The sequence below is a fragment of the Cydia pomonella genome, chromosome 12 (assembly GCF_033807575.1).
Source record: "Cydia pomonella isolate Wapato2018A chromosome 12, ilCydPomo1, whole genome shotgun sequence".
Taxonomy (NCBI): domain Eukaryota; kingdom Metazoa; phylum Arthropoda; class Insecta; order Lepidoptera; family Tortricidae; genus Cydia; species Cydia pomonella.
Genome location: NC_084714.1, coordinates 3,539,917 through 3,567,793, shown reverse-complemented (window position 1 = coordinate 3,567,793; position 27,877 = coordinate 3,539,917). Strand labels below are relative to the sequence as shown.

The 27,877-nt window shown below is 36.0% G+C and overlaps 2 protein-coding genes across 3 annotated transcripts in view; one reads left to right on the top strand and one right to left on the bottom strand.

The window, feature by feature from the left end:
- The window catches only part of LOC133523314 (low-density lipoprotein receptor-related protein 2), a 506,862-nt gene that overhangs the window by 301,521 nt on the left and 177,464 nt on the right, over positions 1-27,877 (top strand). The window lies entirely within an intron of this gene.
- Positions 218-4,224, bottom strand: LOC133523288 (uncharacterized). The gene is made up of 3 exons (XM_061858791.1): positions 3,817-4,224; positions 3,095-3,332; positions 218-2,367 (listed from the first exon to the last, which is right to left on the bottom strand). Exons 2-3 carry the CDS (start codon positions 3,324-3,326, stop codon positions 1,685-1,687), a joined length of 915 nt encoding a protein of 304 aa, XP_061714775.1. The 5' UTR covers positions 3,327-3,332; positions 3,817-4,224; the 3' UTR covers positions 218-1,684.

Here is a 27,877-nt window from a genome sequence, read left to right as displayed (position 1 = left end):
CTCCGCCACATATAGTATAACAGGCCAATTATTCATACCAGTTAGCTGTCATTCGTGCGTTCATTTCGCTCGGACCTGTCCGTACAAGTATTAGTGCGAGCGACGGCGACGCCCGCGCGAATGACAGCTAGGCTAACTAGGGCCCATTTCTCGAACGGTATTAGTCTAATATTATTAGTGTGTTCCCATGGTAACATATACGACTTGACAATGAAAATGAAAATGAAAAACTTTATTGGTAACAATTGTTACAGGTCGGTATTACATATAGGTGTGTTACCTTATTAATTATTAAAATTATCAGTATATGAATCATTAACAATGAGAATATAATCAATATAATATAAATGTCAAGCTGTTATAAGCATTAAATTATTAAATCACAAGTGGAATGTCAAAAAACTCGCTATAATCATAAAACATCTTTCCAAGAAGCCACTTTTTTAGTTTAGATCTGAATCCTTCAGTGGAAGTTGCATTTCTAATACAATCGGGTAATCGATTGTAGACTGAAGGACCGAGGCAAGGCTTGACAGGGGCCTATTTCCCCAAGCGTATTAGATATATTTCACCAACTGTCAAATCGTATGGGTTACCATGGCAACGCACTAATAATATTAGACTAATACCGTGCGAGAAATGGGCCCCAGTTCGTGGACTAATAATATTAGCCTAATACCGTTCGAGAAATGGGCCCCTGATATTATTCCAATTTCATACAAGTATGGTTTCATGTCAGCACGCTCGAATTTATTTGTGCAATGAAGTTAAACGAAAGTGCTTAAAAACTAGAGTTGCTATACCTGCTGTGTTGCATCAGAGTATCCAGTAGTTTGCATTAGTCTTCTTACAGATTTTAGATGCCTATAGGAGCTAAATCCCATGCACACTCCACAATGGCTGGTTATTTGCGCACCTGGCACGGCAACAGTTGAAATGAAATGTAAATGCAGTGCAGCCGTGCCAATATGCACGGGTCCATTGTGTCACGATCTAATGTGGAACGACGCCATACCTGTGGTTGGACATAAATTGTCTATTTTTCGTTAACTTTTTATTGTCCTAATAAAAATTTATAAAATTTAAATAGCAAGGATCTTGGCGATCTGTTCAAGACTATCCTTCTCAAATTTCATCCTTCAAAGTATGGCATCGCCGTCGTGTCGTTCCAGAATGCGACTATACCCGTATATTTCGGGGGAAATTTGGTTTATCGTTTAAATAGAGTGAGGGCAAGTGAAACTTACTATAAGTCGATGTCGATAAACTTACTTATGAGTCTTCTGGCGTACTTGCCACATCAATGTTATGTTTTTTTTATATATTACATATAATCGTTTTTACAATAAAATGAGCTGAATTATTATTTGTCGGAATTTTGAAGATTGTCATAACGATTCTAGATAATGTAAGATATTGAATATAAATATACAGTTGCAATCAATGAAAACTTGCAGTTTGTAATAAAAAAGCTGACGCTCTTAATTAACAAGGTTTAATTCAAGGAATCACGTTTGTTTGATTTGTTATTATAATTTAGAAATTTCTTCGTTTCGATATCGATATCACTTTAGTCCACATTGAACAAATCATTAACACTGGTGTATTTTTGCCCCCGTCACGGGTTAAGGTCACGACCTCTCGATGCAGATCACAAAAAAGACAAAAATTGGAAAATTTTCAGTTACTGTGATTTAGAGTCAGCACGGCATAGTTCAATTACGGGTATTTGACTGTCCACTGTTTTTCTTACCAAAATAACATCGTAAGTCGCGATATGATTTTCTTCAAGCTTCCTCCGTAAACAACTTTCGATCTTGTGTCTATTCATCCCCCAACCTTTCTCTTGACAAATTTTCATAGCACACATCACTAATTGTTCCCGTGCATTTTTGTTTAATTCGGGCCTTGCAGAATTTTTTGACCTTTCCCATTCGCAAACATTCAAAGCGTTATCAATGAACACTTCTTCAAGTAAACTTCGAACTAGGGCCATGCAATTCCTGGATTTTTTCAACTTTTCCATCGCTTTGGCATTGACATATACTTTGTCTCTTTCTGTTTTTATTAGTTCAACAAGTCCATTTTTATTCACACGATGTTTCAACATCCATTTAGGGTCATTGGGGTTATATTCTTGAGGCAACGTAAACGATGAATCATCTCGATACTTGACGCACCATCCATCGACTCGTGTTGGAAAATGGTAATTTTTGTTGTTTTCATTTTCATCGTTTTCATGTTCATCATTGTCACATAATAGAAATGATGGCAGAAATTCAGGATATATTATAAAATCCCGGTCACTTCTATCATCTTTAGATTTATTATAACGTTTAGTTACAAATTTTGCACAGGCATAGGAATCTGAAACCAATCAACATAAAGATCTAAACCAATACTGATAAGGTTAGAAGTGATATAATTTGATATACAATTTGGTAAAAAGACATTCTTTGCAAAAATTATGCCCATATTTATTGTTTTTTAGTTTATTACAACATATGTATCACACATAGGTATATAAAAACTTAATATTATTTATTTTGTATTCTGGGTGTGCTTATGATACAAATACGCACTACGAAATGATATCAAAAAACTATAAAGGTAATTTTGAACATTCCTGCGATACGATACTGACATGAAACATATTTAATAATTAATAATAAAGGTCTTGGTCTATCGTTCCCACGCACAATGCACAATAACACACTAATATACACCGTGGGCTGGTATAACCCGACAGATTTTAACCACGCATTCCTGAGGTCATGAGGAGCAAACAATTTTATATAAGTTTTGGGAAAATTCGGCAAAAAAATTGTCTGCCAACAGGTATATCTAAACCAAGTCACATAGTAACAGCGTGGCAGCCAAAAAGGAGTTTTTCACTAAGTTATTACAGAAACAATTTTTTACAAAAATTGTCATTATCTCTAAAACAAGACCGATTTCAGAAAAGTTTCTGTGACATTTTATTATCTAAATGCGGTCAAGAATACATCTTTAAAATCCGTCGGGTTTTATCAGCCCACGGTGTATAATTCACAAACATATTAAGTCCTATAATTATAATGATACACCGACTCACCTGTACTAGCTTTTACGGATGCCTTGAACAAAGGCCAAGACTCCGAGTATTCAACATCATGTTTAATCATTTCATCTGTTTCTTTATTTCTCTGATTTGGATACGCCACTGTAACTTCACTAATATCTTTACTGCACCACTTTATCCAGGAGTCTAGGACGTACACGTATTTTTCAATGTCTTCGTAAGGCAGCTCCAAAAATTCAACCACAGCGTATTTGTATTGCCTCATTTTTGTCTGAAATTTTCACTGATGGATAGAGTCAGTTTAAGCTAACTGCGCCGACAAGGTAATGCCAAAATGTGACAGCGTCACTATAAACTTAATATTTTCATAGAAATTTAGCACTTCCATTTTAGACAAATATGAAATAAAGAAGTGGCCTATCACATATACTTTTTAAAACTATATTTCCATAGACAATGTTAGGCGGGAAAACATTTACTTTCTTTTTCAATCTACTTATTAAAAAATTTATTTAAACTTTTTATAAAATGAAATATAATGACGTATAAAATATTCGCAGACTTCTTTAGCCCACACCGACATTTTTAAAGTTTAAATATATTTTTTAATAAGTAAATTCAAAAAGAAAGTAAATGTTTTCCCACCAAACATTGGGTATGGAAATATAGTTTTAAAATGTATATGTGATAGGCCACTACTTTGTTTCATATTTGTCTTATGCAAAACTTATCTAACAAAAACAAAAAAAAATCACCTGCTCAAGTTATTCTCGGACACCTTGTTTTCCCTTTGTTTGAGACCCGAACCGCTATAGTTAACTTTTGAACAGACCCAGTAAAGACGTCCAGCCACCAATTTGATCCAATATATTCTGTCGTTCTAGATGATTTAAAACTGCGACTAAGTCTGGGGCGGCATTCGTACAAGATCTGTTGTTGCTATGAATTAGCGCATCCTGCTCACATCAATATGTAATTATATATTCATATGAGCGAGATGCGCAGTCCAAGGACTTCAAAATGAAATGAAATTGAGATCAATTTATATGTTTGAATCCGCTTCTTAGTCAGTAATTGACGTTCGGGTCAACTCGGCAATGTTCGTTGATCTCAAACGCGTCATTCATGAGTAAGAATGAGTAGTGTAGGTAAGGTAGACGAAATATAAATTGGTCATAAATTGTGAAGTGCTTTGCCGCACGTCTTTTTCATCAAGTATAATACTTGGTGTTTCTGAGATAATATCGACACGTTATTAGGTAAATGGAACACTTTTTCGACACAAATAGTCTTTACTTTTAAATTAAGGTTTCTTTACATAAATCTTTTTTTTTATTTAACTTGCCCTGTTAGTATGCAGTTATGTACCATCAGGTTCAAATTTGCATGGACAATTTATGAATGATTTCCTTTATAACTTGTGCATGTACTTTTGAACCCTACTGTATGTTTGTGTGGGTTAAATATTTGAAGCTAAATTTGACCCACTTCCCGGTTTCCCATCGAGCTGAAATTTTGCAAACGTATGTAAGTCGAGTGAGGATTTAATACTATGGTACGATTGAGCTGATCTGATGATGGAGATGGGAGGTGACCATGGAACTTTGTGATAACGCAACCTAATTATGTTTGGGGTTTTTAAGATTGTCTCGATGAGTATAAGCTGCCTATGGAAAAAGTATAGTCAGCGATGAAAGCTTGTATCAAAAATGTACTAAACAATTGACTTCGAATTGAAAATGCTAGCGTTTAGTCCAAGTAGGGCACGTAAGCGATAACGGGAGTAGTTGTTTTATTGTCCTAATGTAAAAGAGCTATTAGAGATAGCATTCATCGGCTCACTTTATTTTTCGCCTAATATACTCTATAGAGTCCATAACAGTCAAATCAGCTCTAGTATACTTAGTCAAAATTAGTTTTCAGTCAGAAATTAGACAGAGAAGAATGAGAGAGAGAAATTAGTAGTCAGAGTTAGCTCTGCATTGACTTTGACAGAATAAATAAATATTATAGGACATTATTACACAAATTGACTAAGTCCCACAGTAAGCTCAATAAGGCTTGTGTTGAGGGTACTTAGACAACGATATATATAATATATAAATATTTATAAATACTTAAATACATAGAAAACACCCATGACTCAGGAACAAATATCCATGCTCAACAAACGAATAAATGCCCTTACCAGGATTTGAACCCGGGACCATCAGCTTCGTAGGCATAGAATATACTCTCGAAGTGTCATTATAGACGTCTGATTTCATAGAATAGTACCATCTGTAATAAGAGACATGCGCGGTGCCGACTCTAACCCCCTTATTCTTACACGTCTACTAAAGTTGACAAGCCGCTAATAATCGTTTGTCCTTTCCCGACGTATTGGTATGATGGAAAGGGACAAACGATTATTAGCGGCTTGTTAACTTTAGTAGACGTTTATGAATAAGGGGGTAACAATCCGCACACCCTCGTTGAGCTCTAGCAACCTTACTCACCGGCAAGAACACAACACTATGAGTAGGGTTTAGTGTTATTTGGCTACGGTTTTCTGTAAGGTGGAGATACTTCCCCAGTTGGGCTCTCTTCTCTGGACGTCTGCTGTGCTGTGCCCTACCATACAAAGCGGGATGACATTCACATACTATAGCTCTCTTTTGGACGTAATTTAAGGACATACTCGGGTCAAATGTTTTTTTTTAATAAATCTTAATTTTCCGTTACATCCGTCAAATGACGTATCCAACTCGAAAATGGTAACGTAGCAGACACGTGGGGCACGCAAAGGCAAAAGCAAGGCGCATACATTTTCATATTAGTAATTATGTATGCGCGGTTCCCCCGTCTGTTTGTCTGTTCACTCGCTTAATGCTTTAGGCAAATTAGGCTGAAAGATAGGTGCACTAGCTCTTAGATATAAGCTAAGTTGGTTAAATAATTCATGAACGCTTACTAAAAGCAGTAGAGAGTAAGGAACATTGTGTTTTAGTCAATTTGAAATATACAGGTTGAAAAATGCTATGCAAAAAATTTTTTTTATCGAAAACATCCATAGAAATTTTGTGATAAACACAAAAAATCACACAAATAAGTGCCCTCACCAGGATTCGCATTCGACTAGGCTCTTAATAAATTTATATTATTATATATTTTTATAGTTTTCAGCTAATTTCGACCGGTGATATCGAAGAATATGACGTACATAGTTACAACCAGTACCCCTAGTGTAAATTTATTCGATAGCGAATCGTGATGTACGCGTTTGCGTTAAGTGTCATTTTGTATGGAATTTTCAGTTTCCAAAACGTTCCGCTTGGCGCGCTGTTTCTAAATCCCATACAAAATGAGACTTAACGCAAACGTGTGCGTCACGTCACGCAATCGAATAAATGTACACTAGGGGTTCTGATAGTTAAATTTTGTGCGTAGTTCAAAATTATTATACGCTCGGGTTATAATATATAGGACGACCACAAAAGCGAATTGTCTTTTAATATAATTAGTTGGACTTTATTTATTCATTCCCTTGTTATTTTGTGCTGTTTTTGTCTAAGCGATAACAAAGTTCACCGTTTCGGCTTGGGCAAATATGCTTTCGTATGCAGTGTTGGCCGAAACATTAATGTAATTGACCTGTAACCATTACAAATTGAACCGTAAATTCTAACCGTCCGTTACGGTTTAAGGTTCAATTTGTAATAGTATAGAGAAATAAGAAGTAATAGAGTGCTCACTCCATACATCAGTTTTGGTACCAAAATGCTTATAATATTCGCAGTCGACATCTAGCATCGAGTAGCGGAACTCTCAATACTGCTACTCGACAACAGATATCGCGGCAAACAAAAAGTCTAATGCTCAACGATTTTCAGCTAATATTATAACCAGAGTAAGCGTCAGAGTTGAAAATAGAGTTCCGGTTATCTGGTTATAATATTAGCGGAAAATCGTTGAGCATTAGACTTTTTGTTTGCCGCGATATCTATGGTAATAGTTAATGATCAATTAGAATTTAGAATTAACATTCGGTCAACATTGTTCGCATGTCCGAGTGTTCTCCAGGTCGCAATTCTCAACCGATTCTCGTGAAAATTTGTGAGCAGGTTTGATAAATATATATTTTACATGCTTTTATTTACTTTCACCTGATCGTTGTCTGTTTGTAATCAAATCTTGCAAGTTAATTTGACCCACTTCCCGGTTTCCGATGAAGCTGAAAATTTGCACACATACCTCGTATGTAAGTCGGGTGACAATGCAATATTATGGTACCATCGAGATGATCTGATGATGGAAACAGGAGGTGGCAATAGGAACTCCGTGATAAAATAACGTAACCTAATTGTGTTTGGGGTATTTAGAATTGTCTCGATGAGTATTAGTTACTTGGGGAAAGAAAAGTACTGTCAGCGATAAAAACTTGTACCAAAAATAATTTTTTTGCCAAAAACTTATTTTTTTCTATGCAGTTATTGGATTTTTTTCAAAATGGCGAAGCTGTACAGTTTTTCAGTTTTAAGCTCCGCGAGATCTACACTTCTATAGCAACAACTCAGCTTCTACAAGTTTATCTGCAGAAACCTTCGTACAATATCGCAAAGATGTATTCTGATTTTAATAATAGGTTAAGAATTAATTCTGGTTGAGATATGGATCTGATTTAATTCTTAACTCTTCTTCCTCGCGTTGTCTCGGCATTTTGCCACGGCTCATGGGAGCCTGGGGTCCGCTTGACAACTAATCCCAAGATTTGACGTAGGCACTAGTTTTTACGAAAGCGTCTGCCATCTGACCTTACCCAGAGGGTAAACTAGGCCTTGTTGGAATTATAGTCCGGTTTCCTCACGATGTTTTTCTTCACCGAATAGCGACTGGTAAATATCAAAATATATTTCGTTTCGTACATAAGTTCCGAAAAACTCATTGGTACGAGCCGGGGTTTGAACCCACGATACCTCCGGTTTGCAAGTTGCACGCTCTTACCGCTAGCCCACCAGCGCTTCTGATTTAATACTTAACCGGTTATTAAAGTCAGAATACGCCTGAAAGTACGTTTACAACATAATCTGCAGAAAGTCGTTCCCATGGCTCCATTCAACTCCCACCCTAAATACCATAATAATAAGACACAAGGGCTTATGAGTGTATTGCGTGAGTTTTCTGGGACAATAGACGTCATTAGACGAATTATGCTAGACTAATTTTCAAAAGGTAGTAACTACATGTGACGTTCTCTTAACATATGACGTTTTGTAAAAGAGACTGGTATGGGAGACTAATTTACAAAAGGTCTAACTACATTATAACGTTCTTTCTATATACGACGTTTTGTAAATAAAGCAGGTATGTGAAGTAATGAATGGTAAAAGTACGGGAAAATGCTCCAACCTATTTATGGAAGTGTTTTGGAAATATACCCTTATTCGTGAAGATTACGCATGATTAGAGAAACTGAATGTCTTCGGTATTATCAGTACTAATGATGTTAAACACGCAAAGCTTAACCAGGTGGCGCTGCAATTAAATTTATCTAATGAGATTTCGAATATATATTTAGTGAGTTCGAATGAAGAATTTTGAATCAAAAAGTGCTTAAGTGAGTGTCGCACAACGATAGCTATGAATAAGGTAATAAAAATCGTCAAGCAAAAACGCGTATACATAGATAGTGTTGGGCCTTTAGGCGGGCCAGGGCAGATTCGTATTGAGACAGTTTCGTTTTTGGGCCCGAATCTGAGTAAGCCCGACTCTGTAGAGGCCAGATTCGCCATAGGTATCTTTCTGAACAAAACAATATCGACATACGACTTATGATATAGAAGTCACTTTCTTTTTAAAACAATTTCTGAGTAGGTCAGATTCGTATATGGTCCCGTGACATGACAGTAATACGTCTGATTGGTAATAAGTTGGGATCGGAATTATGCAGTTTCTTATCTCATCCGATTAGCAACGATTCGATTAAAATATTAAGCAGATTCTTTTAATGATGAATTCTGGAAATAACGCTTTCTTATTAGGACAGATTTTATGTATATTTAATTTCGAAAAGGCCAGGTACAATCAGCAGATATCTGAGATACTGGCCACTTTAAGATTAAATATGATAAAGTAATTAATAGATAGTTCTTAATGACAATGTCACAATGGTTATGTGATTTTCTGACCTACTCAGAATCCGGCATTATGAGCATCTGAAGAGCTAGGAATTTGAGATCTTAATAACCTGACATCTTAGGAACTTGGATAACTAATAAAATGCTCTATACATTATCGAACTTACTCAGAATCAGAATTAAATAGAAACTGGCAACATTAGAGTCATACTTACTCAGATTTTGGCCTAAAACTCAACTGGTTTAATACGAACCCGTCTTGCCCCGCCTAAAGGAAGTGTAGGGTTTCTACTCGAGAATTCTCGAGAACTTTTGTTCTTAGTCGGGACGCGAATAAAATCAATACCACTAAAGAGATATCTAGAAAATAGGTATCATCAAGTTTATTGAAAATTTTACCTATATTATATTATTTCGAGATTCTCGAAAATCTCGGTAAATCCTGGTGCCTCGAGAAATAAAACAGGCCGAGAAACCAGAGACCTTATCTTCGATTCACTTATTACCTGACGTCCTTTTGTTTAACTCAAGACCCAAAAACTGCTCATTCGACACAAAATACATAGATTTCATAAATCCTACCTATACCTACCTACCTCCTAGAATACCTAGATTTCATAAATATAGGATCAGAATTCTGAAACTCAGTTTACCTATCTCAAAACTCGAAACATAACTAGCAATTTCGAGCAAAGTAGCCACGTTACTCGAAACTGCGGAAGACCAAATAACTAACTAATTAACTGGCTATAAAATGTTCTAAACTAGTGATGTACCCGCAAATATTTATTTATTCAAACTTTATTACACACAATATATACAAAAATATACGAATGGCGGACTTAATGCCAAATGACATTCTCTACCGACTAGTAGACTAACCATAAGGCCAAACAGAGACACAATTAATGCAGAGAGAGAAAAAAATCAATGTTTAAAAAGGAAAACAAACTAATATATTTATAAACTACTAAATACAAATATTCATATACACTATTAATATAATACACACATATACATAATATAAATTTAATATTAATGAATATTATTCGAACTCTTGTTTTAGCAAATGCTTACGTAACTTCCGCTTGAAAGAAAACTTACTTCGAGCTTGTCTGATATTTAGAGGGAGTGAATTACAAATTATTCCATATCCATATTTTCTTATCCCCAGGAATATCATAAAAGAAATATCGACCAAATACATTCCGTTTTAATATATAGTTCTTAGTTTCTGGTCAACTCAAGCCTAGTTTCCATACAAGCTCCGCTTTTTATTATCAACTAATTTACTTTCTATCTTGTATAATACATTAGTTATTTACGATACCAGTGCAGAAAATAGGAAATTCGAAACGAGTGGCGATAAATTAAAACGCGACCGAAGGGAGTGTTTTAAATCGATACGAGTTGCGAATTACCTATTTGCACATGTATCGTACATCGTACAACGTTTTACAGAACATATGGCCCTTTAAATTTTCAACTTAGTTACGTTATGTGCTAATTATCGCACTAGTGCGGTAAAATATTACTTCGTGACAAGTCTGTACATTCTTCTTAAAACCGTCATTATGTATTACTTACTTACTACTTATAATATTTTATACTAGCTGTGCCCGCGGCTCCGCCCGCGTGGTATTCGGTCTGTGTCAGTAACCGGCTCATTCACCGCTAATTTCTCTGCCTCTCCCCTGGAGGTGGAACTTGAAGTAAAGTTGACAGATGGATACGCTAGAGGACTGTAGTCTAGATAAAATATTTTACAATTAGGTACCAAATCAATTGTTATTTTTTTTCAAATTCGTCCTTATTCAAATTTTTGATGTGATTTAAACGACATAAAGTAGTAGATGTATATCGGACAATACAGTTCCACTTTTGTATTTTTTTTACGTCCTTGACTGCTCCTATCCAAATCATGTCCATGGAAAATATCATCCAAATCGGTGCTCCAGACCAATCAGTCTAAGCAAGAAAAGGTAAGAAATATACCCATAGAAATCCATACTTCCGAACACTATCGAATTTAGGTGTAATACCTATTAGTTAGAAGTAGGATTAGAGGAAAGGAGAATACTCGTAGATATCAAAAACTTGAGGCCGAGTATTTACATTTTGTTTACAGTTATGTTTATGTATGCATAACTAAATGTATACATATAATTATATCTACAGTTACATACGAATAAGTAGGTATGTAATAGTATATTTACGTAACATTGATATTTTACAATATTTATTTGTACACCACATTGCGAGTCTCCCCGGCGGGCATCAGCACGAATAGCTCCGTGCAGCTGGTAACGCGCGAGCACGCCACGTAGAGCTGCCCGTGCGAGAAGCAGCCCGTGCGCAGGTCCACGCCAGCGGCGCGCAGCGTCTGCCTCTGCGACTTATTGATGTTCATGGCGAAGCAGACGCTCACGGAGAACTGTAGGCGCTTGAAGTGGAACGGGAAACTGCTCAGGATGAGGGGGATGCGCGGGATGAACACGACTTCTGCGGCGCCGCACCCCGTCAGGATATCTGCACCTCAATGAGGTTTTGCTGCAGCTGCACTACTTTTAGCTGGGTTCTGTTGCATAACTTCGGAGGCGACAAATTCCGTAGAAGCATGACTGGAACTCCAACTTTCAGGGTTAATGTGTGGGCTGGGAGTCCTGAAGCACTCAATGAGCTAAGGAACTCTACCGGGTACCCCCCCCCCCCCCCTAGGGATTAGTTATGTTGTGACATTGCCTTCATCCAAGACAGTGTTAATGGAATTATATACTGCATGTACCTTCGATTTCCGCGTACAAACCCAAGAATGGCCAAGGTTTCCGTACACGCTACGAATGAGGTTTTCAATGGATGGAACGATAGTGCATAACGTCTCTGGTAGTTGTGGCTACGCCTAAAATCACGATCGTCGCTATAGTTTCGTAGCCTCAATGCGTTGCGAGACTTTCGTGAAAGGTTCGCTTTTTTTTGGGAAGGCATTTTCAGTTTTTAGTTCTTATGGCATTTTAACGCGTTTATACGTTGCGTAAAAAAAATATTCTTTGATGTTTGCGGTGTAAATGTCAAACGATTTGGGACTCGCATTTTATAATGCGAGTCCCAAATCGTTTGACATTTACACCGCAAACATCAAAGAATATTTTTTTTTCATAGTACCCACCTTCGTAGCCATTATTAAGTGCTTTAAGCAGGCGATACGTATGAATATGGATACGATAAAATTACGATTAGGTATAATTCATGACGGAGAAAATATTTTTTTAAATAATTATGCAGTTATACGCGTCTTGATATGTGTGTTGATTTTGCCACTACTTAACTATGTAAGTAAACTAATTTTTAACCGACTTCAAGATTTCAAAAGGAGGAGAATCGAGGGAACTCTTCAAATATGAAAGTCATACATATAATGATTTTAGTATTTTCTTTAACAAATCTAGCATTTACATTTAAAAAAGTGACATTTGATGAAGTGGAACTGCTGATGATGATCAGAATGGAACTCTTCAACGATACACAGTACACGTTTGGCGATTTGTCGTCTTCGCTGTGTTTGTTAAGTAAATTAGATTTTCAAGACAAATTTTTGTCAAGTTCGAGTTCTGACGATGGGGTCCATGAGGAATCGAGGGAACTCTTCAAATGTGAAAGGCATACATATAGTGATTTTTGTATTTTCATCAACAAATCAAGTATTTACATTTGTAGAAGTGACATTTGATGAAGTGGAACTGTTCATGATGAACAGAATGGAACTCTTCAACGATGCATAGGTAGTTCACGTTTGGCAATTTGTTCTCTGTACATGTTTGTTAAGTAGTTAGGTTTTCAAGACACATTTTTATATTTCTATCCTATTTAGTTTTTTTAATAATTATCTGGTGCTTTATTTCATGCATGGTGTGAAATAATTTATCTTAAATACAGTCGAATACCCTATTGCGGGTATCTTACCAGTCAACCATAGGGCAAATCTGATGTGTCAAGGTGGGTGCAGTGACAAAAAAAACATGTTACCTCCTTTTCTACATAATTAGGCGTAGGACGCCTCTTTTTAATTTAATTGTATGAAATCAAAAATCAACAATAATCGTTCTTTCACCGGTCTACCTCATCGAAGTCGGTTTTTTTTTCTTAAAAATTATTAGTTTACTTGATTACTAAATTTTTACTCAGTTTCCCAAAAGATGGCACTGTGCAATGTATGGCAATTAATTTACCGTCGTTTAATTGCGTTGTATTATTACATCAACACAATTGAAATTGAATTGATATCCGTACCCCCCTCTTCTAACTTTAGAGTTAATTTGGCAAAATCCTTCCTCGGTGGCTTAATTTCAGCACCATATCTGTTAGTTTAGCAGGGTACTCGATACTCGTAGCACATATTTGTTGTAAAAGGTTGCACCTCCTTCCTAAGTAGCGCCATAAGATTCAGGTGCAAACTTAACTCAATCGAGTGTAGTGGCTACCCCCCCCCCCCCCTTCTAGGGGTTGAATTTTTATAGCCTATAACTTGGCCGGGCATTTTCTCGACAGATTAGTAAAGTTTGCATCAAAATCCGTTCAGCCGTTTTCACGTGATGCGAGGTCAAATAAACAGACAAACAGAAAAACAGACAAACAGACAAAAATTCTAAAAACTGTTGGAACGTGTTCTGTTAACGATTCTTAGTATCCCCAGCCTACTTTTTTTCGAATATCTTCCATGTACAGACTTTCGACCCCCTTCAGCTTTATTATATGTATAGAAGACTACCTATTTAAATTATTAGCTACCTAAGTTATTATTTCTATGTTTTCCTTTTTTTATTAATCACTAAGAATAATTAATGGCTGTCCTAATTCTTGGGACTAGATTATAAAGAAGTATATTTTAGAGAGAATGAGACAGGAAAAAGATACGAAGAATGATCAAAATTTGATGACTATTAGATTTAGCATCAAAGGAGATTTAGGCACCAAAACGTAGTGTGGCACAACGGTAAAGCTTGTATCAAAAATGTTTTTTTTTTTGACAAAAACTTATTACTTTCATATAAAACAACTAAAAATACCTATTTATTTAAAAAAAACTTATTTGATTTATCGGTATGTAATTGTAGGGCACCTCACTATTCCGAACTGGCAATCTAAACTATCAAAAGTTGGTGCAATTCGCCGCCGGCTTAGTGTGGGTTCCTTCACGTGGCGAGCAAATGTATTTAATTGGGTTTTTAAACACCTTACCGACTTTTAGAAATAACAGTTACATTGTGCGGTTTTCTAGTGATGTTGTTTCGTGCGTTTTCTAGAGATGTTGTTTTAAGGTTTAAACAAACTAAATAACGTTTTTGTAGTTTCCTTTTAGCTTTATTGCACAAGATTTAATGCCTTAAGGTATGCTCTACTATATTTTAAAATTGTTTCACACCACGTTGTAAAAGGTTCTCTTTATTCATTAATAACCGATGAGAATTTTGCATTTTATCTATAAGAGTGGCAAAGTCAATCTTGATGCAAATTTTGAATTGTTTTCTCATGTTTGCTGGTAGAATTGACTTTTAACTCAGATATGTCCTGCTTTTTTGCATGTCCAGAGTGTTTTTTTTTTTTAAATCCGTATGTCCAGGTTGAAGAACTTTTTGGTTATTTAGATTTGATTATGTATCGCAAACTTTATAGACCGCGGGCTAGGAGCATATTTCGTCAGATGTTTTAAATAAAGAAACCGTCAGTATCGCGGTGGGAAAGATCGTCAGCTGTAAAATAAACATGTTAAAAATACGCGCCTTACCACTTTATGTCCGTAAAGTATGCGTAATGTGTAAATTGCGTAATCCGTTTATGGCGTTTCAGGCGTTTCACCTGATGAACGTTTCATTATTTGTTATTACTGTCATAAAAAGATAACGCGCTTATTTTTAGATGTTTATACGACCAGCTGACGATCTTACCACCGCAATATAACCGGTTGACGACATTTTTAACTATCAATAACATCTGAACTATCATCGGACAAAGTATCAAACGGGAGGCGATGACAATTTTTTTACGTGTTTCGGTGGCTGCCATTCCTCAACCCACCAACGGAGCGGCATCTGACGTCCACGAGGGTTCATCATACATAGCCGTTAACCACTATAAGAGTTTTCGACCGGGGGGCGATTGGTCAGGGAAATCTGTTCCCTATGTGGTCTATTATGCAATAATTCTGTTTACAGGGTGACGTTTTTAAGTGATACGAGATATATGTACGCGACTGTACTCACTTTAAGCAATTTTTGCTCTCATGATTACAAAATAGTTCAATTCTACTGTACGCAGACCTGGACTTTTTATTTTGTTTCACAGTTGATGCTATATAGTTCGTATATGACGCGCAGATTTGTCCAATCTAACCTTTAATAACATGACATTACGAGTCAAGGCACGCGTCTTCGTGAATGACACGATATATAGCAAAAGTTGAATAAAAATGGCGTACATATCATATATCTTGTATCATCTAAATATGTTTAGTAGAATATGTTTAGTTGAAGTTCTAAAATGGGGGATCGAATCAAAATTACTACAAGTCGTGTAGCCCTAAACCTACTGACTAGTTACACCCTCTGCAGCAGGGATCGGAAACCGGTATTTTTTGTATGGGAACGAAAACGGTATTTTTTCGTTCTTTGTTAATTACTTCATTTCTAATTAGGCAATCTAATAATACGAAGTCGTTATCTGAAAACACAACTGAGTCCTACATTTAGAGTATATAATAAACCGAAATATATGGTTATCTCGATGTTTTTGCAAAAAACCGGTTCCGATCTCTGCTCTGCAGTTTCACATCCACACACTAATTAATATATCCACTTCTCAAAAAGACAAATAATCTTATTACGGTAACATAATCAAAACTGCAAGTTTCAAACTAGATTCTGCACTGGCATCAAACCACCGTATCTTCAACTGAAAACTCATTCAATTTTCAATCTTACTCCCATGTTATATGGCACATAATTGAAGAAGTTTTCAGACAGATAGAACAGGTATATTTATTAAGGCGAGTTACTTCATAACCATCTTATCTGCGACTGAAAACTCATTGAATTATCAATCTTGTTCCTGTGCTATAAGGTACAAAATTTAATGTGTTTTCAAAGGCAGATAGAAGAGGCATGTTTAGAGCGGCGAGTTACTCGCCTGCCAACTTGACCGTCGACTTGCCGGTGTGAATTCGCAATTGCTGTTTGATTTGAATATCTGTAGGTTCTGGATATAATTCTAATTACTTGCCGAACTCGGGTAACAGCAGCTCTTTGAGCATCGGTGTACCTAATGCATTTGCGAATAGTAGAAGGTTTATGTGAACTAGTACAATAAATTGCATTGGGGTACACATACATTGAACTTATTAAAAATACATTTGCGTTGCGTTACATTAATTTAATCCAATTGAATCTTCCTTGTATGTGATTCGCCCGTACTTATGCAACCAACCAACTCATAGGTGACTGCTGTTCTGGGCCCATTTCTCGAACGGTATTAGTCTAATATTATTAGTGTGTTGCCATGGTAACCCATACGACTTGACAGTTCGTGGACTAATATTATTAGTCTAATATCGTTCGAGAAATGGGCCCCTGGCCGGACCACGGCGTCTGTTTCGTACTGATTAATCAGCGAGACGTTCGTGAGCTATCAGGTGGCTGATATAACTGATTTTAGCAGCAAATTTACGGCCACATTTACTGCAGGTCAGCACCCGTCCGACGAAATTGTATTTGATGACCGGAGGTGGCCTTTAACTCGTAACCCTTCAGCGGCTGCAATCGATCAAAATAACTAAAGCAATCAGGTGTTGTTTGGGCGTCATCATTTGTAAAATTTGATGCTAATATTTTTGCAAAGTTTGGAGGAACGTGGTCAACAGGAAGCTTCCCTTCAATTAAAGTCTAATTAGGTTTAATATTCAATAATTCGTATACAAAGTTTTCTATTCGACAGTTTGGTTGTTAGTAATATTATTGGTTTTAGTAAGGATGTTGAATAATAAAATAAACTTTCTTAAATGTAATCATCATCATTTTTCCTGATTGTTTATCATGGAACAGTCGCCTCTCTTACATGGCGACCCTGCCATTATAGTTGATAACGAATATTTCCCGAACAAATGTGATTTAACCACTACCTTAGGATACCTCAATGGTCAACTTTTGACACTAAAGACCTCGGATACTATCAGAAAAACTAAAACTACTAATTTCTCATTTTCGCACGCTAATTTGTTTAACGGCCGCCTTTCTTGGGTTAATTTATTATAAATAATAATAATAATAACAAATAAATATTATAGGACATTATTACACAAATTGACTAAGTCCCACAGTAAGCTCAATAAGGCTTGTGTTGAGGGTACTTAGGCAACGATATATATAATATATAAATATTTATAAATACTTAAATACATAGAAAACACTTATGACTCAGGAACAAATATCCATGCCCTTACCAGGATTTGAACCCGGGACCATTAGCTTCATAGGCAGGGTCACTACCCACTAGGCCAAACCGGTCGTCTAAATTACTTCCTTGGTTATCATTCCTAAATTTATTATTTTCAGAAGAGTCTGTGCGGAAGGAGAGAAGGAGTGCGTGGAATGCGAGGAAGCCCGTACATTCTACGACCTTCTCTTTCGCACAGACTCTAACAAAGACTTTAAACACAATTGTAAAAAAGAACTATGTTACCATTTCAAAACTTTAAACCTACAGCAAATACAGAACTCAAACACAATTAGAAAAATCATAATAACTTCAGAGTTAGAGAACGAAGTTAAGAACAAGCAGATAAATTGAAAGCCTAAGTCCGCCATTTCAATAAAACCAGACTCGGAAGTCTCATTTAACTTGACAAAAATAATTATAAGTTCCCGCCAACTATAATGCGATTTGCGGCTTGGATGTGCTTCGCCTTATAAGCTGGAACTCGGAACTATGGGGACGTGATGACAATTGCAATTGTAGGTGTCAAGGTGATTTTGCTAGAAGTTTTATTTAGAAATAGAAATTGTGTGCAGTTCTTAATGTATGTGTAATGGGGAATCAACTCGGGACAAAGTGATGTACTATGCGAATGTGGCGACCTACAAACTACGCAACATATGATGGAGTGTTCCCTGTGGCCAACTACGTGCACTGTAGAAGACCTCATAAAAGCCCCCCCCCCCCCCCCCCCCGGGGGTTAGAGGTGGCAAGCAGGGATCATGACTAAATAATATTGGCAAAATATTATTTAGTCATGATCCCTTCACACGATAAGAAGAAGAGAATGTATACAAAAAAAATTACGCCGGTCCCAAAGCAAAACTAGTTCAGTGTGACCTTATGCCACGTTCATCTCACACTAGCGTGTGTTATTCGAACGTTGCATTGACGTCAGAATGATGTTTGAATCATCTTATTTAGTTATCGTGCGTCCCGCCCGCGGCAATACATGCACGGATGATTACGAGTGAAATGCACGATAACTGAGTGAAATCAGTTAGATGTCGTTTCGATATCAATGTACTTTCGAATTGGCCTGTTAGTCATAAAGAAATCCCCCTCAATCAACACATACATGAATTTTAGTTACTCGAATACCTAAAACTCATCCTCCCACAACTTCAAAATACTATACCGAACATACTCTTCACGTGGAAAGTCAACACCGACATTGGAGAATTCAGTGCAAATTGACAGAACGTTGAAGCCAGGAAAAAAAACTCGAAGTGGCATGATAATCTTTTAGGGTACCAATACTTCATGTGTTATCTATGTATATGCGTTGGTTGCGGTTCAGTAGATCTATCTCGCGATAAACGATCACATGCCTACAGTAACCGATAAATAAATACAACCAATCGACCCCCAGACAACAATCTTGATCTTTGAGGTCAGATAACTACCGTAGCATGGATGTATTTCTGTTTTTTCTTGTTTTTAAACTGCAATAACTCCTCTGTAATCGCCGCTGCTTCTCATCCATCTCTATAACGACTCCCCGAGCGCGAGATTTATTTACTTCATACTTGTATACAATTTTGAACTTTAATCCTTTGTGATAAGGCGAGAATGTTTACGAATTTTGACATAATCTTTTGTTGCAGGTAATTTATCGTGATTGAGGATCATGGACGGAAGATGTTGCGGTCGAAAAGTGCGTCCAGATTTAGTGAACGCGCTGCAATGCCGCGATTGTATCGCGAATGTTTGTCTTTTAGTTTGCGATTCATGTAAGACGATTCGCAAATAAACAAATTGTGGTGCTTTCGCTATATCCTCCTAAGTCCCGGAGTCATTTTTGCAGTATTTAATTTATAACATTTTTTATTCCTTTAAATTTCCATTCCAATCAAAATTCGATTTGAATTTTAAAAGGATACCAGGAGTTAGGAGATTAAATGAACGCACCTTACGAAATTTTGGTAAGACGATTCAAAACGTTAGTCATAAAACCCTCGGACTCTCGTTAATAGTATTTTATGCAACAGTTGTATAAGAAGGGTCAAAAAAGGCGAGTGGCGTGAGTTACAATGTGAGCCGGAGCCGAAGGCGTAGGCGAACATTGTAAAGGAATACGCCACGAGAATTTTTTGACCTACTTATACAACGTTGCATACAATATTTTTCCTACGAGTCAACAAAAATAAATCTTAATTTAGGTAAACAAATTACAGCAAAAGTATATAGCCAAGACGCGCGAGCATACCTTGTTACGCGCCCGGCCCGCCCCAGGCCGCGGCCGGCCGCTCGGCGACACCTCCTCGTAACTCATGAGGCCCTGGTACTTGCTACTTGCTAAATTAATTTTTTGGACAGTTTTTTCTCAATTTTGGCCACCGTAGCCTACGGAGACTAACAAACGCTAAGCGGTCTTCGTAGTCTATGGGTGTTGCTATATTACGGGTGTCACATGCGTGTTTCTGACTTATGAAGTAATTAGATTTAGTTTTATCAAATATTGACTGTAGTGTATCAAACGTTGAAGCCTTGGTTCCTATAGACTATCATCACCCGGTCTTTTGTGTGAAGACTTGTATAGGGTCGACTGATAATTACTTAAAACCTGCGGGTCGTATAGTACGGCGTTTCTTCGCAGCTGACTACGACATTGTAAACGCAGAATTGGATAAAGTGGATTGGGAACTTTGTCTTCCACAAGATAGTATAGAAAATGCTGTCGATACTTTTTATGATATTCTTAATCGTATTATAGATGATCTAATCCCCACTAAAATAATAAATTCAAGCCATGATAAATTTCCGGTCTGGTACTCCCGACCTTTAATAAAAATGATTAAGAATAAAACGAAGACTCATAAAAAATGGAAAATTTATGGACGAATCGCGGATTACATAGCATTTTCAAAACTACGGGCAAAAATTAAATCTATGGAAAGTTCATGCTATAAATTATTTATCTCACGTACTGAAAATAACATTCGTTATAACTCAAAATCTTTTTGGTCATTTTTAAAGTCTAAAACGAATATTAACGGGATTCCGAACACAGTTTTCTTGGGCAACAGTGTTGGTAATAGCGGCAAAGAAGTCGCTGATCTATTTAATACCTATTTTCAGTCAGTTTTCGTAAAAAATGCTACCTCTCAGCCACCTTTCCAATCTACTCCATTGTTAAATGACACTGCCTTCTCAAATTGCCTTGTAAATAATGTTAATATCACTACCTGTCTAGTTGAAAGCTACCTTAGGGAATTGGTGACTTCTAAAGGCTGTGGACCAGATGGAATACATCCAATATTTTTAAAGAACTGTCGTGCTAGGTTAGCTTTCCCCATATGCCTACTATTCAATCTTTCTTTAAGAACTGGGACATTGCCATGTTGTTGGAAGAGATCGATTGTTGTTCCAATTTATAAAAGTGGCAATAAACATGATATTAAGAACTATCGGGGTATCTCAAAGTTGTCGGTTATTCCTAAACTGTTCGAAAAAATTATTTACGACACTCTGTTTTACGCAGTCCGACCGCAATTGGTAAATCAGCAACATGGGTTTATCAATAGGCGTTCCACTGAGTCCAATTTATGTCAGTTGATTGATTATGCGATGAATGCAATGGATAAGGGCTATCAGGTAGATGTTATTTATACCGACTACTCCAAAGCATTCGATAAAATTTCACATTCTCTGCTCATTCATAAATTACAAACTTTTGGAATTCACGGGAATCTTTTAAGATGGCTTACTTCATACCTGCGTGACAGAACGCAAGCAGTTGCTATAAAGGGATACACTTCTAGTTTTGTTCCCGTATCTTCAGGCGTACCTCAGGGATCCCATTTGGGTCCATTATTATTCAACATTTACATTAATGACGTCGTTGATTGTTTCAAATTTTCTGACTTATTATTATATGCCGACGATACTAAAATATACACCATTATTAAATCAAGTGACGATTGTATGAAACTTCAAGCTGATCTTGATAGACTGAGTTGTTATTGTTCTATGAATGAACTGTGCTTGAATGTCGAAAAATGTTGTGCCATTACATTTACAAGAAAACGCAATAAGATAGAGTATAATTATTCATTAAACAACAAAAATTTAAGGATTGTGTCTGAAGTGAAGGACCTAGGGTTAAATCTTGATAGCGAACTACAATTTATTTCACATATTGACAAAATTTCAGCAAAAGCATACAGAATGTTGGGATTCATTTTCGGACAAAGCAGGGATTTTACAAACCCTAAGACTCTGCAACTTCTCTTTAACGCATTTGTTAGGTCCAACTTAGAATACGCTACTACAGTCTGGAATCCTCATTTCAATGTTCACATTAACACAATTGAAAAAATTCAGAACAAATTTATCAGAACAATGAAATATAAATTTAAATCTTTTTGCCCTGACAATTTCTCTCTTCAAACCCGTAGAGAAATTCGAGATCAGATATTTTTGTTCAAAATCATACATGGCCTTATTGATTCTCCCAATCTTTTGTCTAAAATTTCAATTAGATGTCCTGATCGGCGAACTCGCTCCACAAGCCTATTTGCAATTAACTTTGGTCGTACTACATATGCAAGAAATAAGTTCTTAGCTAGAGCGTGTAGAACTTATAATGAAAAATTTTCTGATATTGATATATTCCATTTATCATTACAGCAGTTTGTTTCTGCAATAAAATGTACAGCTAATAATAATATTGTTTAGTTAGTATATTTCAGCATACTTGCCAATTTGTTAATATTGTTTTCAACAGTTAGTGTTATTTGAGTTTTGCATGTTTTAATATTAATGTTAATTTCTGAGCAACATAATTGTTATTATTCATTAGTGGAAACTGTTTGGCTTATGAATGTGTAATCTGATTAACTATATGTGTTGTTCTTGCCTGTTTGTTTCCCAAAGGTTTAAATAAATAAATAAATAAATAAATAAATAAATTATTTTTACTATGCAACCAAATGAATATTTTGTAAGTTGGCAGCAATGCACTTAGTTTAATACTGTATTCGTTTTGGTTTTGTTAGGTTGGTAGCCTTTAATCGCAGTAACATTATATCTTATAAAAGCACAAGAGCTTTTATGAGGAATAGACAATATAGACTTTTCTTGAAATCTTTTATATATGTTCTTATATTCGTGTTAATGAATGCATAAATGACAGATAACAGTAGAGGAGTAGGAAAAGATTTTATTATATCACCTTATTCCATAAATTATATGTACTCATATTATTAGTTAATTAAAAATTTACATGAATATTTGACATGATGATAGGTCTCGCTTTGCATCCGACGTTGAACTCGGTGATTTTTCAATGGATGTATGAATTGTTAAAAAAATATGTTGAAAAAATCCCATGTTACCCTGTACATATATAATAACCCTACTGGTTAAACGACCACAAATTACGCGCGCGATCACAACAGTCTGTCCGCTGCTGATGCCACACAACTACCTGCACGTTTATCATAAATGGTGTAAATAGTAAATACTGTGACAAACCCGCTTTGTTAGTAGAAAAGGCGTGAAATGCAAATTTCTATGGGCCAAATATTTTTTAAATTTGCCGCCTTTTTCTCCGGAAATGGATTGCCAAACTATTTTGTCTGGGTACGGTGTTTTTTAAATAATTGCATAATTCACTGCCACGCCCGAATCAATGCTTTTTTCATTCGTAATTAATCCCCTAGAATTTGTAACTTAAGTGGACCACTGATTATCAGTTCGCCGGACGATATCAGCCTATCTTATTCGCTTTTGCAAATTATTTATATACGAGTAGCTTTTGCAAATAACTGATATTATTATTTATTATTAATGTTAACTCACGACGCATTACAAAAGGCGTAGGCGCCGTTTTACTACAAGGTTCTATCCGCAATCAATCAATCACTGGACATATTCAACTGTTAATAGACATATTTATAGGTGAAAATATTACGTAACTTAGTAGACAACGGATGTTATATGTGTCTAATGTGTCCATCGAAGTATAAGTAAAAAAAAAACAAATCCTACGGTCTAAGCTAGCATAATCATTTGTATTATAAACCCCTTTAATGTAAATAACCCGTGTTTATTAGTAATTAAAATAATATTTACTATTTTCTTAACCCACTGTCGCGTTAACATCGAACGCCCAAACTGCCTTTTTGCAAAACGGCAGCATTGACTGTCGACAGTTATTTATTCGAAGCGTTATTAATGTTGACCCACGACGCAGTACAAAAGGTGTAGGCGCCGTTTTACTCCAAGGGTCTCGACCCGCAATCAATCAATTACTGGACATTCTCAACAGTTAATAAACATATATATGGGTATAAACATATTAGGGAGCATCCGTTATAGGTAAATTTGTTTATCCAAGTATAGGTAGTTTTTCAAATATAGGACTTGTTTTAAAAAATCCTTACACGTATTGTGGTCTAAACTAAGATCTCAGCAATCAGTTTCCATTATCAGATTTCTCAAAATCAAAGATCGAAAGTATGCCAGATAATATATAAACCCAAATAAACCTTTCGTACTAATTGAATACCTACGACCGCTCATTTCTGCTGCATGCAAAAACATATTTACTCATTTATATTAAAAATATAAAAGTTATATTAAAAGTTTACGGAAACTCATAATTATGCGAGTTTCGTTACATTACCGACCACTGTGGTAGGTGGAATCAATTTAATCGACTGCTCAAATACTGTAATAGTAACAAAATACTGTGTAACTCGCAGGCGCATAATTCTTGCAGCGTCTTAATTCGCTTTTCTAAGTGTTAATATAATACATTCTGCTTTACTTTTGTTTTTTCTCGTGCATATTTACAAATATTTTTTTACCAAGCAGAGGCAGGATTAAAGAAAATGGAAAAAAATCACCATTCTGTAAAGCCTAAAGTCGCTATGGTCCAAGGGGTGTAAACAAAAAAGGAATGAAAAAAAAAAATCACACGCTTTTGATAAACATCGGTAGCTCAGTCGGTCAAGAGCCATCGGACCGGTGTTCCAAAAGGTACAAGTCTTACCCAAAGCGGTGTATTTTGAAAATTTTCCTTTAATAAAAAAAAATTGTTACAAGTTAGTCAAAAAAGTCACGCTCAATACAGTAGGTACTTAATCCTGATACCTGAAATACAGATTAAACTTACCGAGACTCGGAGTAATTAAAAAAGGCTTGAACTCCACCACGAAGACTGCGAACTTAGTTTTTACCGTAGTTTATCGCAACTTGCGAGCGAACTGATTAAGTTTGGAGTGTACGTGTGGGGCTAGTGAATTAGCTGAGAATAAAAAGATTCTTTTAGACACGTAGTTTGAATAAAATTAAAAACCGTGCTACATAATTTTGATCACGTCTTCCATTTTACCATCATATGGTCCTCTCGCTTAAAAAGCAGAGCGAACGTAGAGTCAGTCAATCAGATGTAACTTTCAAAGTCTATTTCGTAACATCACATTACATTTGAAGGTAGTTAGTATTAGGTAGTGCAAGCAAATATAGCAACATTCAAGAGATATATATTGGTTTGAATAGAACTAATTCATTCATAAATTGATCTTTTATAGTAAATAGAGATATTTTCGTATGTAATATTAACGTTTATATGACATATTATATCAGTGTTGATAGAATGTATTGTCTGAGCAAGTAGGTATTATTATAATGATATTACTATGTCTTAGAACTTAAACATACTATTTTGGTTCGATGGTAAAAGTGACGATAGAATCTACATAAGAAACAAAAGTAACTCAGAATGTGGTAGCAGGAAATCAGAAATGATTAAGAAACTCGCGGTTTTAGTGGCCAGCCACAGCAAACCGAGCAAGGGTCAAGACAATAAATAAATTTGCAGCGGCCCATCGCTTTACCATTATTTCGCCGAGCTTCACACTTTATGGGTTTTATTACCTCACCTTTTTAATTTTAAAACAACCGTTACAAAAAATACCCTTTGTTAAGCAAAGGAATTTAAATATGAAATTTATGGAGCACTGATTATTTTTCAGAGGGGTATGTATCTTAATAAACAGAGTAGAGAGGTAAATAAAGAAGACCCCTTCTTTAGCGGAGAATAATATGTATTACCTTTGTATTTGTTTTTAAAGCTTTCGTAAGCGAAGCGTATGCGTATCGTAAATATATTTACAGTACATATGGTGCTACTTTACCGCACTCGTGCGAAAATTAGCACATTACGTTACTTTGTCGAACATTTAAAGGGCCATATGTACTGTAAAACGTTGTACGATACATGTGCGAATGGGTAATTCGCAACTCGTGTCGATTTAAAACACTCCCTTCGGTCGTGTTTTAATTTATCGCCGCTTGTTTCGAATTTCCTATTTTTCGCACATGTATCGTAATGTACTATTCTAAAGAAAAATGCACTCGTACACAAAAACTTGTATCAATATCGGACTGAATTCGCTTAATCTTTTCACATTTTAAATTGTTTTTCGACATTGTAGGTAACTTCTTGCTTATCATAACACTTATTCTATATGTTATCCTTATATTTAAATAAATACTCAAAAACCTAAATATTTTCACCACGAATCAATTTCCATAACCCACGTACGAAAATCCATTCGGGTAGTTTTTGTGAAAGGTTAAGCATAATTTATTCGTACCTAACAGTCCGAAACATGCCTTTCATTCCGATTTACAATGTATCAGGAGGGTTCGGGGTTACAATGGGGTTTCGTTGGGGTTAATTAAGATTCTAGTAACGTATGCATTAAAATACGTATAGTGGAGGGATGGATTTGTGTTTTATTGGGAGAAATTTCTTTAAATGTGGAGCTCGGATGTTGGCAAGTCGGATAGATTTTCTCATGGGGCTACAGTTACTAATTTACTAGACTTAAATCGATCGGGATATGGACCGTGATTACCTTTTGTATTGTCTTAGAGCTCTCGATATTTCGACGCAATTACAAATACAAATACATTTATTTTATTACTTTTTACAGCAGTTCATGGGTATACATGTTCGGTAGGTAAGTAGTCCATCTTGGGTACAAGGTTTAGGTAAGTGTGCTCAACAATGTGCAACAATTTGATCGGGTAAGTAATGAAAAAGGTGCGGGTACAGCTTGCTGGATTTAAACCCGCCCTTTGGTCAGCTAATTGGAGAGGTATCGGTATTATCTAGCGACAATTGACTTATAAAAAGAAAATATTACTTGCATCTTGTTCACGGGCAACTAGAGATAGCGGGTGGGTCAAAGTTGTGTAGACCGCGCTCAGTCTACCCTCATTCATGCGCGTCGGCTGCGTTCGGCCTATTTAAGTCTAGTGTAACTAACTGTGAAACATTCAAAACTATTATAACTTTATAGTAGAGATTATTCACTGTGTTCAGTTTCAGTATACTGTTCTATATCAAATTTTGTCTCAATAGGTTCAGCGGTATATGCGTGAAAAAGTAATTCTGTCTGTCTGCTTACAGACAGAAGTCCTTTCCCGTTTATTTAGCCCCCACTCCTACTTTTGGGAACCCACCATTTTTCTAATGCTGTTAAGGAAGAGTTACAGTAGAAAATCTAATCAAACGCTGTAACCCAGGTGTACTCAATTGGGTACAATGGGCGCTAATGGGTTAAGTAGGAATTGCGACTAAAGTAAAACTCATTAAGTAAAACAATATTTGGAACCTGAGCTAAATAATCTGATCTACAAATAAATACCTATTGAAATTCTAAACTCTGTTACTTCTTATCTTAAGACAAAATTAATTTCTTAGAAAACTAAATGTTCGGGAACTGCTTTCAAATCAAATTAAGTCACTTATAAACAAAACTTGGCTAAGGGAACAACAAATGTTAAATAACTTATTTTTGTACTTTAGTTACCACGGTATTATTTTTAATTACATCGCACAGATAATAGTACATTGTGCAACGAGGGGGGGTAAGTGAAATTTCGGACACGAGGGTGGTGGGAATTAAAGACCCGAGTTTGCAATATTCTTACCCCCAGAGTTACAGACAATGTTTTTCATCACACTTGCGAAGAAAAAACTAAATTTTAAGCGAAATCATTCTTAAATACGGTGACATATCGAACATTCGTCCGCCATTTTGTAAGGCATCGAAAGCACATATTCGGCATTCAGCCAGGATTAAAAATTATGTAAAAATATTTTAAACGGCTGTTAAAATAATCAGATTAAATAATTTTAAACATAAACAAAAATATT

Excerpts from the sequence above, each read along its gene's own strand:
- LOC133523288 (XM_061858791.1), bottom strand. The coding sequence starts at position 3,326 with ATGAGGCAATACAAATACGCTGTGGTTGAATTTTTGGAGCTGCCTTAC. Across the intron at positions 2,368-3,094 it reads ATCCGTAAAAGCTAGTACAG|ATTCCTATGCCTGTGCAAAA; the intron begins GTGAGTCGGTGT and ends GATTGGTTTCAG.